At 59.2% G+C, this 15,718-nt stretch overlaps 1 protein-coding gene across 1 annotated transcript; it reads left to right on the top strand.

Moving 5' to 3' along the window:
• The first annotated feature begins 907 nt into the window (after positions 1-907).
• LOC111940588 (keratin, type II cytoskeletal 8-like) lies at positions 908-9,572 on the top strand. The gene is made up of 9 exons (XM_086870587.1): positions 908-3,103; positions 3,881-4,089; positions 4,784-4,844; positions 4,962-5,057; positions 5,153-5,317; positions 6,983-7,108; positions 7,523-7,743; positions 8,240-8,295; positions 8,381-9,572. Exons 1-9 carry the CDS (start codon positions 2,771-2,773, stop codon positions 8,572-8,574), a joined length of 1,461 nt encoding a protein of 486 aa, XP_086726713.1. The 5' UTR covers positions 908-2,770; the 3' UTR covers positions 8,575-9,572.
• The last annotated feature ends 6,146 nt before the right edge of the window (positions 9,573-15,718 follow it).

Genomic DNA, 15,718 nt, shown 5'->3' with positions numbered 1-15,718 from the left:
GGGCGCGGGGGGAGGGGCGAGGGTGTCGGGGCTGCTCTCATCCCGGGCCTTATCGGGAACATTCCGGGCGTTCCCGGTGAGTGACGTGTCCCACCCGTGTACCCACCGCCCCGCCGTGTTCCCCTTCCTGGCTTCCCCCCGTGTCCCCCGGTCCCCAAACATCCCCCATGTCCCTGTGACCCCGCGATATCCCCACGCTGTGTCCCTCCCTTGTCACCCGGTATCCCCCAGTGTCCAGTCCTCGTGTCCCCCCGAGTCCTCCCATCCCCCCGTCCCCCATCACCTCACGTCCCCCCGTGTCCCCGCTGTGTCCCCGCCGTGTTCCCCCGTGTTCCTCCGTGCCTCAGTATCCCCAGCTGATGCCGATGGGGGGCTCAGCTGGGACCGTCAAGGGTTCAGGGGGTTCCCGCTGCTCCTTGGGGGGACTCGGTGGTCTTGGGGGGCTGGGGGAGTGTCCTGCAGGGTCTGCACCCTATACCCCCATTCCGAGGGTTATCTCTGGAAATTCTTTCCTGATAAGACGGATGGACAGAATTTAGGGAGGAGCTGGAGGTAGTGGGAGCCTCTGGGGGCACAGAGGGGGGAGCAGCAGATCGTGTCCCCTCCCGAGCGTCGCAGATTTGGGGGGGCTTTGAGACCCTACCTGTGGGGGCTGGGAAGCCCAGACCTATGTGACCCTCCCCCCTCCGCCTCCCAGTGAAATCCGGAAGGATTTGGGGAGGGAGGGGGGGAGGGAGGGAGGGAGGGAGGAAGGAAGGAAGGAAGGAAGGAAGGAAGGAAGGAAGGAAGGAAGGAAGGAAGGAAGGAAGGAAGGAAGGAAGGAAGGAAGGAAGGAAGGAAGGAAGGAAGGAAGGAAGGAAGGAAGGAAGGAAGGAAGGAAGGAAGGAAGGAAGGAAGGAAGGAAGGAAGGAAGGAAGGAAGGAAGGAAGGAAGGAAGGAAGGAGTTGAGCTGCAGGTGCCGCACCCTCTCCCAGCGTGTGCCGCCCTCGTGCCGGACAAGTCTGGGCTGGAGCCACCAATAGAGCCACCACTGCAAGCACTGGCACCTGTCAGACCCACCTGCACACACCTGAACCTGCTTGAACACACCTGAACTCACCTCCATCCATCCATCCATCCATCCATCCATCCATCCATCCATCCATCCATCCCATGCCTTTTTTGGGATGTTTTCCCTATTTTGCTGCTGAGTTTGTTACTGGGGACAGGCCCTGGTGAGGCCTGGGGACAGGTCTGGGGACAGGTCTGGGGCCAGATTGGGAGTGATGTGGCTGGAGTCCCATGTTGTGACTCCAGATTTAGGGACAGGGGCTGCGCTCAGGGGTTGGAGAATTGGAGCTGGGGACAAAGACTGGGGGTCAGGGATTGGAGACACAGGGCTTGGGACAGGGTTTGGGGTTTTGGGGTGGGGGAACAGAGTTTAGGGACACAGGTTTGGGATGTAATTTGGGGACAGGGCTGGGGATAGAGGACTGGAGTCAGGGCTTGGGGTCTTGGATGTGGGGACATGGGCTGAGGACACAGAGCTGGGGACAGGGACTGGGGTCCTGCATTGAGGGACATGGGGTTGGGGACATAGTTTGGTGGTCCACCAAACTATGGGGTCAGGGATGAGGGGCATGGAGATGTAAGCTGGGGACAGGGGCAGGGGTCAGGGATTTAGGATGTGCCATGGGGACATAGTTTGGGATCCTGGGATGGTGACATGGGCAGGGACAAAGACTGGGGAACAGGGGTTGGGGACATGGGTTGGGGGAATAGTTTGGGGTCACGGATTGGAGATGTGGTGCTGGGGACATGGACTGGGGGACACAGGGTGGTGACATTGGTCTGGAGACCCAGACTGGGGGATGAGCTGGGGATGTAGGCTTGGGTCAGGGGTTGGGGACTGAGACTGGGGGATCCGGACTGGGGTCAGGGGCCCAAACTGGGTGGACAGGACATGGTGATGTGGAGCTGGGGACTCAGTTTGGGAGATCCGTGTGTGGGGACATGGTCGGCACAGGGCTGGGAACACTCCCTGGGAACATTCGGTGGGTCTCCTCCTCCGGGAGGGGTCGCAGAGTGGGGTGGGGGGGCACCGGGACCCGCATTTTGGGGTAAGCCCACCCCCCGCCCGTCCCGATCCTGGTGATCCCGCGGATCCCACGTCCCGAAGGGGTTAAAGCTCCGGTCCCTCCCCTCCCTTCTCCTCCCCCGGCTCTGGGATAAACCTGGGGACCAACCCGGGAACCAAACCGGGAACGCGCCCGGAACCCGCCTGGCCGCTCCGCCCGGCCCGGCCCGTCCTGCCCCGACCCGTTCGGCCGGTCCTGCCGGAGCCTCCCTGCCCCGAGCGCGGCCTTCGGCTCCGTCCTCCTCAGCGTTCTCCAGCCTCTACCAACCTACTTCAGCCGTCCTCATCCTCCTGAGCCTCTTCAGCCTCTTCCAACCGTCCTCAGTCTCCTCCAGTCGTCCTCGTCCTCTTCAGCTGAGGACCTTCTCCAACCCTCTTCCAAACTTCCTCCAATCTCCTCATCCTTCTTCTAACCTTTTCAATTCCTCCCTGCAGCCTCTTCATCCCCCTCAGCCTCCTCCAACCCTCTTCCAACCTCCCCGACCTTCATCCACTTTCCAACCTCTTTCCAAACTCCCCATCTCCTTTCCCAGCTTCCAGCCTCCTCCCAATCTTCTCCAGATTACTTATCCTCCAGCCGACCTCCTTTCCCACCTCCCACTTTCCAAGCTCTCCCCAGCCTCTTTTCCCACGTTCCCGTCTCCTCCGGCCCCGATGTCTGTCTCCATCCCCCGGCAGCCGCTCCGGAGCAGCTCGGCCGTTCCAGGACGTTCATTCTCGTCCCGCTCCTTCACGGCTGCTCCAGCACTGAGGATGAGCACAGCCCCGGCTTTCGGCCCTTACGGGGGGCTCCGTGGCGGCTCCGGGGGGCTCGGGGGTCCCTCGTGGGTCCCGGGGGCGGGCGGAGGGATCACGGCCGTCACCATCAACCGGAGTCTCCTGGCGCCGCTGGACGTGGCCGTGGATCCAGAGCTGCAGGAGCTGCGGCGGGAGGAGAAGGAGCAGATCAAGACCCTCAATGATAAATTTGCCGCCTTCATCGACAAGGTGGGGCTGGGGAGGACGCCGAGGAGGGGTGGGACCACCCTGGGGACTGGTTTCTGGGGCTTCCTGGGGCACCTGGGACATCTTGGGACACCTGGGGACATTGAGACCCTCCTTGGGACATTCTGAACATTTTTGGGGACAACCTGTACTCTTGGGGGACATTGAGACCTTCTCTGGGATCCCCTGAGTCTCAGCTGGGACCTCCCGAGCACCTTTGGGGACATCCTGAGACCCCTGGGGACACAGAGAAACCCTTCCAGTACCCTTCAGGGACCCCCTGGATCAGTTGGGACCTCCTGAGCACCTTTGGGGACCTTCTGAGACCCTTGGAGACATTGACACCCCCCTTGGGGACACTCTGAGCCCCTCCAGACTCTGTCCAAGGACACACAGACTCCAGCTTGCCCCAGGACCCCAAATCCCCTTCCCTGCTTCCACTCTTCCACTTCATGCCCCCCTCCAGCCCAACCCATTCCCCGGGGGTTGATTTGGGGGTAATTTTGGGGTGCTGATTTGCTTTCCCCCCTTTCCTCCCAGGTGTGATTTGGGGGTGGAGGTGATTTTGGGGTGATTTTGAGGTATGAGAGTGCCCCTGCCCCTGCTTTTGGGGTGTGGGGGTAATTTTTTGGTGATTTTGGGGTGACTTTGATATGGAGGGGTTGTGTGGAGTGATTTTAAGGTGATTCTGGAGTGTGGGAGTGCTCCTGAGCCACTTTCCCTCAGGTGTGATTTTGTGGTGATTTTGGCTGGTTTTGGGATGCTGTTCCCCATCTGCAGGTGCGGTTCCTGGAGCAACAGAACAAACTCCTGGAGACCAAGTGGGGGCTCCTGCGGGCACAGCCCCCACCCCGCAGCAGCCTGGGAGGGCTCCTTGAGGGCTATGTGGGGACCCTGAGGCAGCAACTCGAGGGACTCGGGCAGGAGCGGCAGCGGCTGCGTGCAGAGCTCAGCCATGTCCAGGGGCTCGTTGAGGAGTTCAAGGCCAAGTCAGTGTCCCTGAGTGTCCCCCAAATCCCCATGCTATCCCCATGTCTCCCCAGACCCCTCCACAGCCCCCCAGTACCAACTTGTAGCTCCCCTGGGGCTCCACCTGCTGCTGACCCTGCCTGGGCCACACCTGCAGCCTCCTGGAGGAATTCAAGGCCATGTCTGTGTCCCTGAGTGTTCCCCCACATACTCCTTTGTCCCCATCCTGTGTGCCCTCACCCCCATGGCCCTTCATCCCTGTGTACCCCTGTCCCCATGGCCCTCAATGGCCCCCCATGTCCCTCTATCTTCATGCCCCCACATCCCTGGTCCAAATCCTCTCTATGTCCCCACATTCTCCCATTGCCTTGCCCCTTTGTCCCCCTGTCCCCCCTTCCCCATGTCCTCCCATCCCCTGGTGTCCCTATATCCTCCTGTTCCCATGTCACCCATCCTCATATCCCTCCCTGTCCCAATGTCCCCATATGTCTCCATGTCCCCCTGTCACCATGTCCCATCCCTACTGTTTCCATATCCCTGTCCCCCCCATCCCTCATTCCCATATCCCCATGTCCCCACCCCATTCCCATGTCTCCCACCCTCAAGTGCCCACATCCCCCAACTCCCATCCCCATATTGCCCCTGTCCCCATGTCTCCCATCCCCATTTCTCCATGTGCCCCTGTCACCCCTGTCCTTGTGTCCTCCTGTTCAGGTATGAGGAGGAGATCAACCACCGCACAGAAAAGGAGAATGAGTTTGTCCTGCTCAAAAAGGTGGGGTAACTCCAACACTGAGGGGGGACCCCGACACGGGGGGTGCCCTGAGACCAAGGTGTTGCTGGGGGTCCCTGGGAGTGCTGAGAACAGGGGGTGACGGCAGTGTTCCTGCAGGATGTGGATGAAGCCTACATGTCGAAGGTGGAGCTGGAATCACACCTGGAGAGCCTCACAGATGAGATAAACTTCCTGCGGCAGCTCTATGAGGAGGTTTGGGGGTGCCCTGAATTTGGGGATGCCTGGAATTTGGGGTACCTGGATTCAGGGGGTGCTGCCCCACTCAACCCATCCCTGCATGTGTGCAGGAGCTGCAGGAGCTGCGGACACAGGTGTCGGAGATGGCCGTGGTGGTGTCCATGGACAACAGCCGCCAGCTGGACATGGCTGGGGTCCTGGCAGATGTGCGGGCACAGTATGAGGATATCGCTGGCCGCAGCCGTGCTGAGGCCGAAGGTCTCTACCAGGTTAAGGTCAGGAGAGAAGCCCTTGCTGCCCCCCAAGTCCTCCTCCTCCTCCTTCCCCTCTTTGCTTCCCTTCATCTTCCTTCATCTTCTTCCTCCTCACTTACCCACCAATCCTCCTCCTCTCTGCCTGCTCCCCAAACCTTCATCTTCCTCCTCCCTTCTCCCCAATCCTTCCTCTTCCTCTTCCAGCCTGTTGAATCCTTCTTCCCTCTGCCTACCCTGATCCTCTTCCCTGCTCCCCCATCCTTCCTCCTCACTGTTTCCTGAGCTTTCCTCCTCCCTGACACTTCCTCCTCCTTCCTGCACCCTAAAACTTCCTCCTCCTTTTCCACACCCCGAGACTTCCTCCTCCTCCCTGTCCCATCCTCTCCCTTCTTCCTAATTCTCCTCCTCCCTGCCCTGAGCCTTCCCTCTCCTCCCTGCTTCTCAAGCCTTCATCCTCTTCCTTGCTCCCTGATCCTACTCTTTATTCCCAAGCCTTCATCCTCCTCATCCTCCCTGCTCTGTCTTCCTCCTCCCTATACCTCAATCCTTCTTCCTCCTTGTCTTCCTCCTCCCTACTCCCTGAACCTTCGTCCTCCTCCTTGCTGCATCTTCCTCCTCCTCCCTGCCCCATCCTCTTCCTTCTTTCTGCTTCCTGAAACTTCTTTCTCCTCCTCCTCCCTGCCCCACATTTTTCTTCCTCCTCTTCTTCCTCCTCTTCCTCCCTGCCCTGGAGGGAGTGGCTGCTGCGTGGGAGAAATTCTGGCTTGAAACCCAACCAGAGCTGCCACATCCAAGCCTGGAGTGTTCCCCCAGGTGTGGGCTCATCGCAGTCCTGGGTGCCATGGGGCAGGGAGGAGCTCCCATCTCCATTCCTGGTGCAGATCCCAGTGCCAGTACTTCCCAGGTTCTTTCATCCCCTGTTTTGGGATGCTGGTGGAAAGTGGGGGGCTTCATCCCACTGGGATCCCAGATTCAAGCCCAGCCGGATCCACCACATCCCAGTGAGGGACACCATGTCCCAGTTGGATCATCCCTCCCAACATCACTGCATTCTAGCTCTTTCCTCTGAATTTTTGGGGTGCTGATAGAAAAGCGAGGTTCCCCCCTCCTCATCCCACCAAGACCCTGACTCCAAACCAGACCCACGGCATCCCAGTGGTCGTCCCAACTGGAGGATCTTTACTGATATGGCCACATCCCAGCTCTTTCCTCCTCAGTTTTGGTGTGCTGGGGAAGAAAGGGGTTCCCTCATCTCCATCCCCCTGAGATCCCAGGTCCAAGTTGGAACATCACTCTTAACACAGGCAAATCCCAGCTCTTCCATCCCAAATTTTGGGGAAAATAGGGGTCGTCCCCAATCTCCATTCCTCCAAGATACCACTTCCAAACCCAGCTGAACCCACCAAATTCCAACTGGAGCTACCACATCCCTGTCAAAGCATCCCTCCTGCCTCCACCACATCCCAGCTCTTCCCTCCCAATTTCTGAGGTGCTGGTGAAAAAAGGGGGATACCCCCATTTCCATCCCCCTCAAAATCCCAACGCCAAATCAAATCAGACCTACCACATCCCACTCTGGACTATCCCTCCAAGTTTGGCCACATCCCAACTTTTTCTTCCCAATTTTGGAGTGCTGGTGGCTTTGGGGGATGCCCCATATTCCCATCCCCTCTCTGGTGTCTCCAGTACGAAGAGCTGAAGACGGCAGCTGGGAAGCAGGGCGACGACCTGCGTCAGACCCGGAGCCAGATCCAGGAGCTGAACCGGCGGATCCAGCGGATCCAGGCAGAGATTGAGGCTCTGAAAAATCAGGTTTGGGGTCCAAGCTGGATGGAAATTTGAAGACATACTGCCTGCCCCTCCCTGACATATCCCCCAGCACCCCTGGGAACCCCCTCACTGGATCCCTGAGTATCCCTTGGGATCTCATCCAGGAAATTGGAGGAGAGAGTGATGGCTCAGAGATGAGGGGATTTTGGGTGGGCTGGGAATACTGGGGGGAGGAGGGGGTGAGGGATGGTGAGCTATGAGGGATACTGGGGAGTGAGGAATACTGGGACACGGGAACACTGGACCACAGAGGATGACATGATGTGGAATGTTGGGACACTGCGTATACTGGGACATGGGGACACTGAGGGGGTGAGGGATATTGAGATACTGGGGATGTTGGGTCACAGGGACACCGGTCCAGGGGGATCCTGGTCTCAGTGTCCCATCCCACAGCGCTCTGGGCTGGAGGCAGCAGTGGCGGAGGCCGAGGAACGCGGGGAGCTGGCACTGAGGGATGCCCGGGCCAAGCTGGGGGGGCTGGAGGGGGCCCTGGCCCAGGCCAAGCAGGACCTGGCCCGGCAGCTCCGGGAATACCAGGAGCTCATGAATGTCAAGCTGGCTCTGGACATTGAGATTGCAACCTACAGGAAGCTGCTGGAGGGCGAGGAGAGCAGGTGGGAAGCCCTGTTCCCAAATCCTGGATCCCTCATCCCATGGGCATCCCACATCCCATTACCATATTTCACACCTGGTATCCCATGTTCCATCTCATATCCCATGGGCACCCTGGATACCATGAACATCCCGTATTCCATGTCCCATATTCTGCAAGTATCCCATATTCCATGGGCATTTCATGTTCTGTACCCCATATACCATGGACATCCCATATCCCACATTCCATATCCTGTGGGTATCCCATATCCCATGAACATCCCAAATCCCCCCACTTGACCATGTCCCTTATTCCTGTCCCCACAAAAACACTCCAACCCCCCCCCCCCCCCCCCCCCACTTTGGCCATGTCCCTTAAATACCTCCCTGTCACTGCTCCTGTTTAGGGGAAAGTTTTGGGGGACAAAACCCCCCCCGATTCCCCCCCGGGCCATGTCCTTTATCCCCCCCTCCATCACTGATCCTGTTTGGGGGACTCCCCCAAATACCCCCCAGGCTCGAGGCTGCTGTGCAGAACCTGAGCATCCACACCAAGACTTCGGGGTATCTGGGTGAGTTTGGGGGGTCCCCACAACCCCCCCCTTTTGGGTGCCCCCCCATGTTCCCCTCCTCACAGCTGCTCCCTCTTCCCCACAGGTGGATTTGGGGGAGGTTTCAGGGGGGAATTTGGGGGGGCCTTTGGGGGAGCTGTGGTCAGCTCGGGGTACTCAGTGCCCCCCCCACCCCCCGAGGCCATGCCCCCCCCCAAATCCCGTGCCATTGTCATCAAGAAGATCGAGACCCGTGATGGGAAACTTGTGTCTGAGTCCTCTGACGTCCTGGAAAGCTGAACCCCCTCTCCTCGGGGACCTCCATTCCTTGGCTTGGCCAGCTGAGCTGAGCCCCTCCCTCTCCTGAGCAGACCCTAAATCCTGACCTGCTGAGGCCCCCAGGGCCCCACTTTCTGGGGTGTCTTCCATGTCCCCACAAACCAAACCCCCTCTTTCCCGGGGGGATCCTCCATGTTTCCTGCCCTCCCAGGGTATTCCCACTAAGTCCCAACCAGGCAAACTCCCTTTTCTGAGAGGAGGTCCCCATGTCCAGCCCAGCTGAGCCTCCCCTTTCCATCCTGGCATGTCCCTCCATGTCCTGGAAAGATGAGCACCCCCATTTCTGGGGGGAATCTAGAAATGACCAGACCTGCTGAGCTCCCCTGGACCCCCTTTTCCTTCTGAAGGCATCCCCCCAGGTCCGGGCCAGCTGAGCCCTCCTCCTTTCCTGGGGGTGTCTCTGTGTCCTGGATGGTCCCTCATGTCCAGCCCAACTGAGCCCCCCTGGGCCTCCCCTTCTTAGGGTGTCCCTTCATGTCCTGCCAAGCTAAACCCTCTTTCCTGGAGTGATGGGGAGCATCCCCCATGTCCTGACCTTCTGAGCCCCCCCCAAGTCCCCTCTTTCCTGCCCGGGGGGGTCCCCTCAAATCCAGGCCACCTGAGCCCCCTTTCCTGGGGAGTCCTGTCCATGTCCTGGGGGGGTCTTGGGGAGGGACCCCCTTGTCCAAGCTAACTGAGCCCATTCCTTTCCTGAGGGGTCCCCCCATTCCCATCATCTGACCTGCTGAGTTCCCCCCCCCCTCCATCCTGGCCCTGTCCTTGGGGGTCCCCAGCTTCAGACAGGACACCACACACCCTCCACTGAGAACCTGAGCCAGTGCCCCCCAGTGTCCCCTGGAGGGCTCCAAACCTCCCCCCCAGCCCCCATTGTGACCTCTCAGACTGTACGGTAGGAACTGGGGGATCAGGGCCTCCCCTGGGGGTTCTGCTCGCTGCTGGAATAAAACCTTGGAAATTTGGGAGTGCTGATAATTGGGGGGGAGGGGGGTGTGCCCTGGTTTGGGATGTTTGATCTCATGCCAGGCTGCTTGGGGTGTTTTGGGGTGCCAGGACAATCTTGGGGTGCTTGGATCAGTGCATGTGGGGTGGAATCCCTCTCAGGGTGCCTGGGGCTGTTCTGGGGTTCCTGAGTCTGTCCTGGGGGACTGAGACCAATCTTGGTGTTCCCAGAGCAGTTTTGGAGTGTCTGAGTCTGTTTGGGGATCTAGAATCTGTTTTAGAGTGCCAGGAATCTTGAAGTGCCCAGATCCCTCCTTGGGGTGCCAGGACCCATCCCAGAGTGCCAATACCTGTTTTGGGTTCCCTGGATCCCTCCCAGGTGCCAGGACTTGTCTTGGGGTGCCTGGGTCTGTGTCAGGGTGCCAGAACCCATCTAAGGGTGCCTGGGTTTGTTTTGGGGTACCAGGACTCATCCTGGGGCACCAGGGCCCCTCCTGGGGTGCTTGCGACTGTGCTGATGTGCCCAAGTCTGTTTTTGGATGTCCATCTGTGTTTTGGGGTACCAGGAGCCATCATGGGCTGTCAATATCTGAGGATAAAAGGATCCTTCCTGGGGGTGTCACAACCCTTCCGGGGTGCCAGGACTTGTTTTGGGATACCAATCCCTGTTTTGGGGTTCCTGGGTCCTCTTTTGGATGCTCAGACCACTTTCAGGGTGTCTGTTCTCATCATGGGCTGCCTGGGACCGTTTTGGCATACCAGGACCCATCCCAGGATGGCAGTACCTGTTTTGGGGTGCCAAGATCCTTTCTGGGGTTCCAGGATCCATCTTGAAGTGCCAGGGTCTGTTTGGGGGTGGCCAGTTCCCTCAGGGGGTGCCAGGGCCCATCTCAGGATGCCTGGGTCTGTTTTGGGGTTCCTGGGTCCTCTCTGGGGTGCCAGAATTCCAGGGTACTTGGGTCTGCTTGGGGATAGGAGGATCTGTTTGGGGGTACAACCACCCATCCTGGGGTGTGAGAGTCCATTTTGGGGTGACCGGGTTTATTCTGAAATGCCAGGGTCTGTTTTGGGGTGCCAGGACCCCTTTTGGGATGCCAGAATCTATTCTGGGGTGCCTGCATTTTTTCCTGGGCTCTCATCCAGGGGTATCAGGGTCTGTTTTGGGGTGCCCGTGTCCCTCCAGGGGGGCTACTGCACCCCAAAACCCCTGGGTACCCTCTAGGGCCCCCCTACTTTGTAGCGGCAGGGAGGGGTGGCAGCGGCCTGGTTTGGGGGTCCTTCTCCCCCTCTGCTCAGCTGGTTTGGGGGTTTTGGGGTCGTGCCCTGGGGTGTTTGGGCTAGTGGTGGTAGAGATTTGGGGGCACGGGGCATGGCAGGGCTCAGAGCCGTTTTGGGGGGCTCAGAGCTGTCCTGGAGGGTCTCCACGGGGTGGAGGGGAAGGGGGAACCCCCCCAAATCAGCGCTGACCACGGACTTTGTCCCCCATTAATCATTAACCCAACGGGGCCCGAGCAAGGCAGGAGGGAGGGTTTGGGGCTGGGAAGGGCTGAGCGCAGATTTGGGGATCTCTCCATGGGTTGGGTGGGCTGGGAGCCTCCAAAGGGTCTGGGGGTGTTGCAGATTTTGGGGTGTCCCCCCCAGTTCCATCCGCGGGCGGGAAGGGGGTGACACCTGGTGCCCGTAATTACTGCCGGCAGACGATTAATTAATTAATTCACTCATTAATTAAGGAGTTGAGGAAGGCCTGCAGTATACGGAGCCCTCAGGTCTCCCCAGTTTGCAGCCAAGGAGTTTGGGGACCCTTCTAAGATGTGCGGGGGGAGTGGAGTCCCAAAACCGGGAAGGGCTCCCTCAGACCCACCGTGAGCACCCCCAAATTCTGGGCCCCTCGGGAGCCCCTGAGATTCGGGGGGAAAGGAGGACCTGAGCTTTTGTGGGCTCTCAGAGGCGCGGGGGCGACACAGCCCCCGTTAAAAAAAGGGGGTGGGATCAGCGGTGCCCGCCCGGGAGGGTTAAATTTGGGTCACCTCCCTGCCCCCCCCTTTCTGCCCCCCCCCCCCCCCCCCCATTTCAACTTCCTCCTGATTCTGTGTCCGGTTTGGGGGGTGTCTCCCTGAGGGTGTCTCTCTGATTTTTGGGGGCAGGGGGATGGTTTGGGGGCTCACAGGGTTCTTTGCAGGGGGAGGGGTTTGAGGAGTTTGGGGACCCCAGCTTTCCTCAGCGCCCCCCTGCCCCTCCCGCCCCGGTGATTTTGGGGTTCGCGGGCGCTGGAGGGCGGCAGAGGAGCGGGGATGGAGCCGCAGGAGGAGGCGGGACATGGCCCCTCCCCTCCGGGCTGCCGAGGGGGGAGTCCGGAATGGGGAGCCCCGCCTGGGCACGGCTCTACTGAGAATTTGTGGGTTGGGGGGCGGGGGGAGTGGCATGAGGGGGTGGATCTGGGCGCGTGAAGGGGTCTGATAGGTTATGGGGGGTCGGGAATGGGTCTGGGGGAGTCTGGGAGAATCTGGGGGTGGATCTTGAGGTTCCTGGGGGGGGGTCAGGGGATGGGTTTGTGGTTGTCTGGAGGGGTTTGGGTATTGGGGGCTGCGGTGCTGTGGGCGTGCTGAGGGGCCTGGGGGGGAGCTGGGGCTCTGTGCGGGGCCTGGAGGTATCTGCGAGGGTCTAGAAATAGATAAGGGTGTCGGGGCCCCCAAAGGGTCCTGGGGAGGGAATTTAATTCCCCCATTAGCCAAACCTCCGAGCACTGGAGCTGTGCGTGCTGCTTGTGTCCAAAGAGGGAAACTGAGGCACGGGGACGTCTCGCATGATTTGACCCCGAACCCACCCTGCGGTTTCATGCCCGGGACGTCGAGCCCCCCCACGGCGGGGGGGAGACAGGCTGAGACCTGACCCAGCTCACCCACGGGTGGGGCCATGACTCACCTGCCCAGTGGGCCCCACTTTGAGGGCCTCCAGGTTTGGGAGGGTCCCTGAGCCTTTTGGGGCATTGAGAGGCAGCCGGGAGGGGGCACCCAGACACTGGGGTGCCTTTAGGTCCCTTTTGGGGGCGGAGTGAAGGGTTTGGGGTGCTGAGCCCATGTGAGGTACTGGGGGAAATGGGAGTCCTCTGGGGGTGGGGTCGAGCTCAGGGCATTTGAGTTTTCACAGGTTTGGGGGTCCCTGCTCCTTTTGGGGTCACCTGGGGTCCTCTTGGTATAGGGGGAGTGGGGTGAGGGGTTTGGGAGTACTGAACCATTGTGGGGGGTGCTGCGACCTCATGAAGGGTGATGGAGGAAATGGAGGGGACCCTGCCCTATGGGCGTCCCCCTGTGTCTGAGGATGAGGTCAAGCCCAGGGGGCTTGGGGGTTTGTGCCCCCCCCCCCCCCCCCCCAAATTTTCCTGCTAGGGAACCTGAACCCCCATTTCCACCACTGAGGGTCCATCCAGGTTCAGACCCTGCAAATCCACCTCCCAAATGGGCTTCTTCACCTCAAACCCCACCTCCCCATGGAGAAGATCTCCCAAATCTGTGGGCTCAGACAGACACTTCCTGACCCCCAAATTTTCCTGGATCAGGGAGTCTTCAACCCCCATTTCTGTGGTTGTGGGGCTCCCCCAAGCTCAGCCCCCCATAAATCCACCTCTTGAATGGGCTCTTTCCCCCTAAAACCCACCTCCCCATGGAGGGACTCTCAAAATCCAGGTGCTCAGGCGGGCATCTCCCCATATAGATGTGTCCAGGGTGTTTATGAGGGGGTCTCTGCCCCATAGTGGGGTGTCCCTGCCCCATATTGGGGGCTGGTCCCTTGGCTGCCACCTGGATGGGGTTTTGGGGTGCAGTGACAAGCTGGGGCCTGTCGGGGTAATTAAATCCTGTAATTAGCGTCAGGAGGAGCCACCCAAACTCTTGGTACTTTCACACGCACACCCCTGCACTCCTCCCCTCCCGGCACCCCAAACCTCCCTCTGCTTCCTGATGTCCCCCACAGCCCTCTGAGACTCTGCACCCCCAGACACAGCATATTTTGAGTCAGTGTTGCCTTTTTAAGTGGGGTGAGATGTGGAGTGATCCTGGGAGTTGGGGAACCCCCAGGAAAGGGGACTGGGGAGGGTGAGATGGCTTTAGGTGTGGTCTCATTTTTGGGAGCCTGTTTGGGCTTTGGGGCACATTCCAGCCCTTTAGAAGGTGTTTTGGATTTGGGATACCAAGGGATTGGGGAGGGAGTGATGGAAGGTGGGAGAAGGATGGATACAGAGATACCCTGGGGTGCAGCTCACTTGTTTCCCACCCTCAGGAATTTGGGGAGGTGGTGATGCTGCACCTGAGGGGCCTACTGGGTCCAACCGCCACAATCCCAATGGTTTCCCTCAAAAACAGGGGATCACCCCCACCTTAAGCACCCACCCTGACCTTAATTCACTTATTATTAATTGTCACTTAATTCACCCCATTTTGGTGTCCTTGTTTGCCCCCCATGTGGGAAGAAACAGGGGGACCTGGGTGTCCAGTGAGTTGTTATTCCCGTGGGATATTCACACGGATTCCCATGGGACCCCCAGGGTCAGCCCTACCCCTGCCTGGGGTCCACCCCCTGCCCTGTAACCCCTAGAAGGGCTCTCACCCCCTCACAGGGATCCTGTGAGGGCTCTCAAGTCCAAGTGGGTGCTCCTTCGTGGGACTACCTCCCTGATGATCCGTAATCTTCATTCCCTGGAATCTGTTTCCCAGCACTGGGGCTGGGATGAGCTTTCCCTGTGGCTGGCCATGATGCAGGGTCGTATCCCTGGGCAGTGCGACAGCAGGAGAGGTGACACCAATGACATCACAACAGTAATGGGAGTCAACCCACTCCTGGGGCTTGTAAATCCTGGGATTGGGGGTGCCATGAGCACCATGCTTCCAGCTCTGCTCCCACTGTGGATCCTGGGGCGCCCGGGTCTCTCGGTAGTCCCAGGGTGCCGCCCGTCTACTGCAACACCTGCTTTGATCTCCCAGGGACCCACCTTGTTGTTCCAGCCGTCACCATTCCTGCTCCCAGCCCTGCAATTTCCTGGGTTGGTGCTGTTAACAGAGCAGCCAGGAGTTTCCGGATCTGAGGTTTTCCCAGTTGAATCCAGTCCCAGTGCAGTTCTTGGGTGAAAACAGCTGTATTTGGACTGTGGTTCTGCTGCACATTTCCCTGGTTGGGACTGCTGGGTAGCCATGCTTTTGATCCCTGCTCCCATGGGATACACCAGGAAGCTGGGATGTTGGGGTGCTGGATGGCTGATGACAGTCAAGTTTGGGTGGGTGATGGTAGCCAGTGTTGGGTGGGTGATAGTGGCCAAGACTGAGCAGAGGATGGTGCCCAACATTGGGTAGGTGATGAGGGGGGGGATGGCCCTCCATGGTAGAGTGGACAGGTGACACAGGTGACAGTGTGTTAGGTGGGTTGCCAACAGTGGGTGGGTTATGGTGGCCAGCACTGGGTCAATGATGTTGGCCAACAATGGTTGGGTGACAGTGGCCAACCTTGGGCCCTCAGCTTTGCTCCTGACGCATTTCTATCCCAGCCAGCACTGGAGCATCGAGATGCTCTACCTTGGAGTTCAGGAGGGATTTGAGAACCGATCCCATGTCCCAGTTAGGTGTCTCTACCCCTTGGTGGCAGGGCGGGGCATGGCTTTGCTGGCCCAGCAGCTGCTTGGGCAAGTGCTGGGCTGGCCACAGGCCAGTGGCTGGGCCAGTAGCTGGTGCTGGAGCCACCCTGGGAACTCCTGGCAGGAATGCTCTCCACCCGGGCTCCAACAGGTTCATTCAGTTTTAGGGCAGTTCTGCCAGTTGCGTAAGGTCAGGAGATGCAGCCGCCACCTCCTTCCCTTGGTTCAAACTGCTTCTCTTCTCCAGCTGGAAAACTGGGGAACCCTGGAGAGGGGGAGAGGGTTTCCAGCTGGGATTGGGTGTGAGGGATACACATTGTCCAAGGGGAACATCAACTTCCATGTTCCCTGCTCTGCAAATCCGCTGAGGCTGAAGATCCTGGAGCTTCAGGAATCTCTGATGCGATTCAGGAGGAAACACTGGGACATGCACCCAGACCTAGATTTGCATATTTTCAGTGAAAAAAAAAAAGCGGGGGATAAACAGTCTTGGAGCTGAAACTGGTTCCACAAACCTCTGCCAGTGAACGGGATAATCCAGAGCTA

Source organism: Cyanistes caeruleus, chromosome 32 (assembly GCF_971803275.1).
Source record: "Cyanistes caeruleus chromosome 32, bCyaCae1.hap1.1, whole genome shotgun sequence".
Taxonomy (NCBI): Eukaryota; Metazoa; Chordata; class Aves; order Passeriformes; family Paridae; genus Cyanistes; species Cyanistes caeruleus.
The sequence above is the reverse complement of the archived record's forward strand: the minus strand, read 5'-3'. Positions and strand labels throughout refer to the sequence as shown.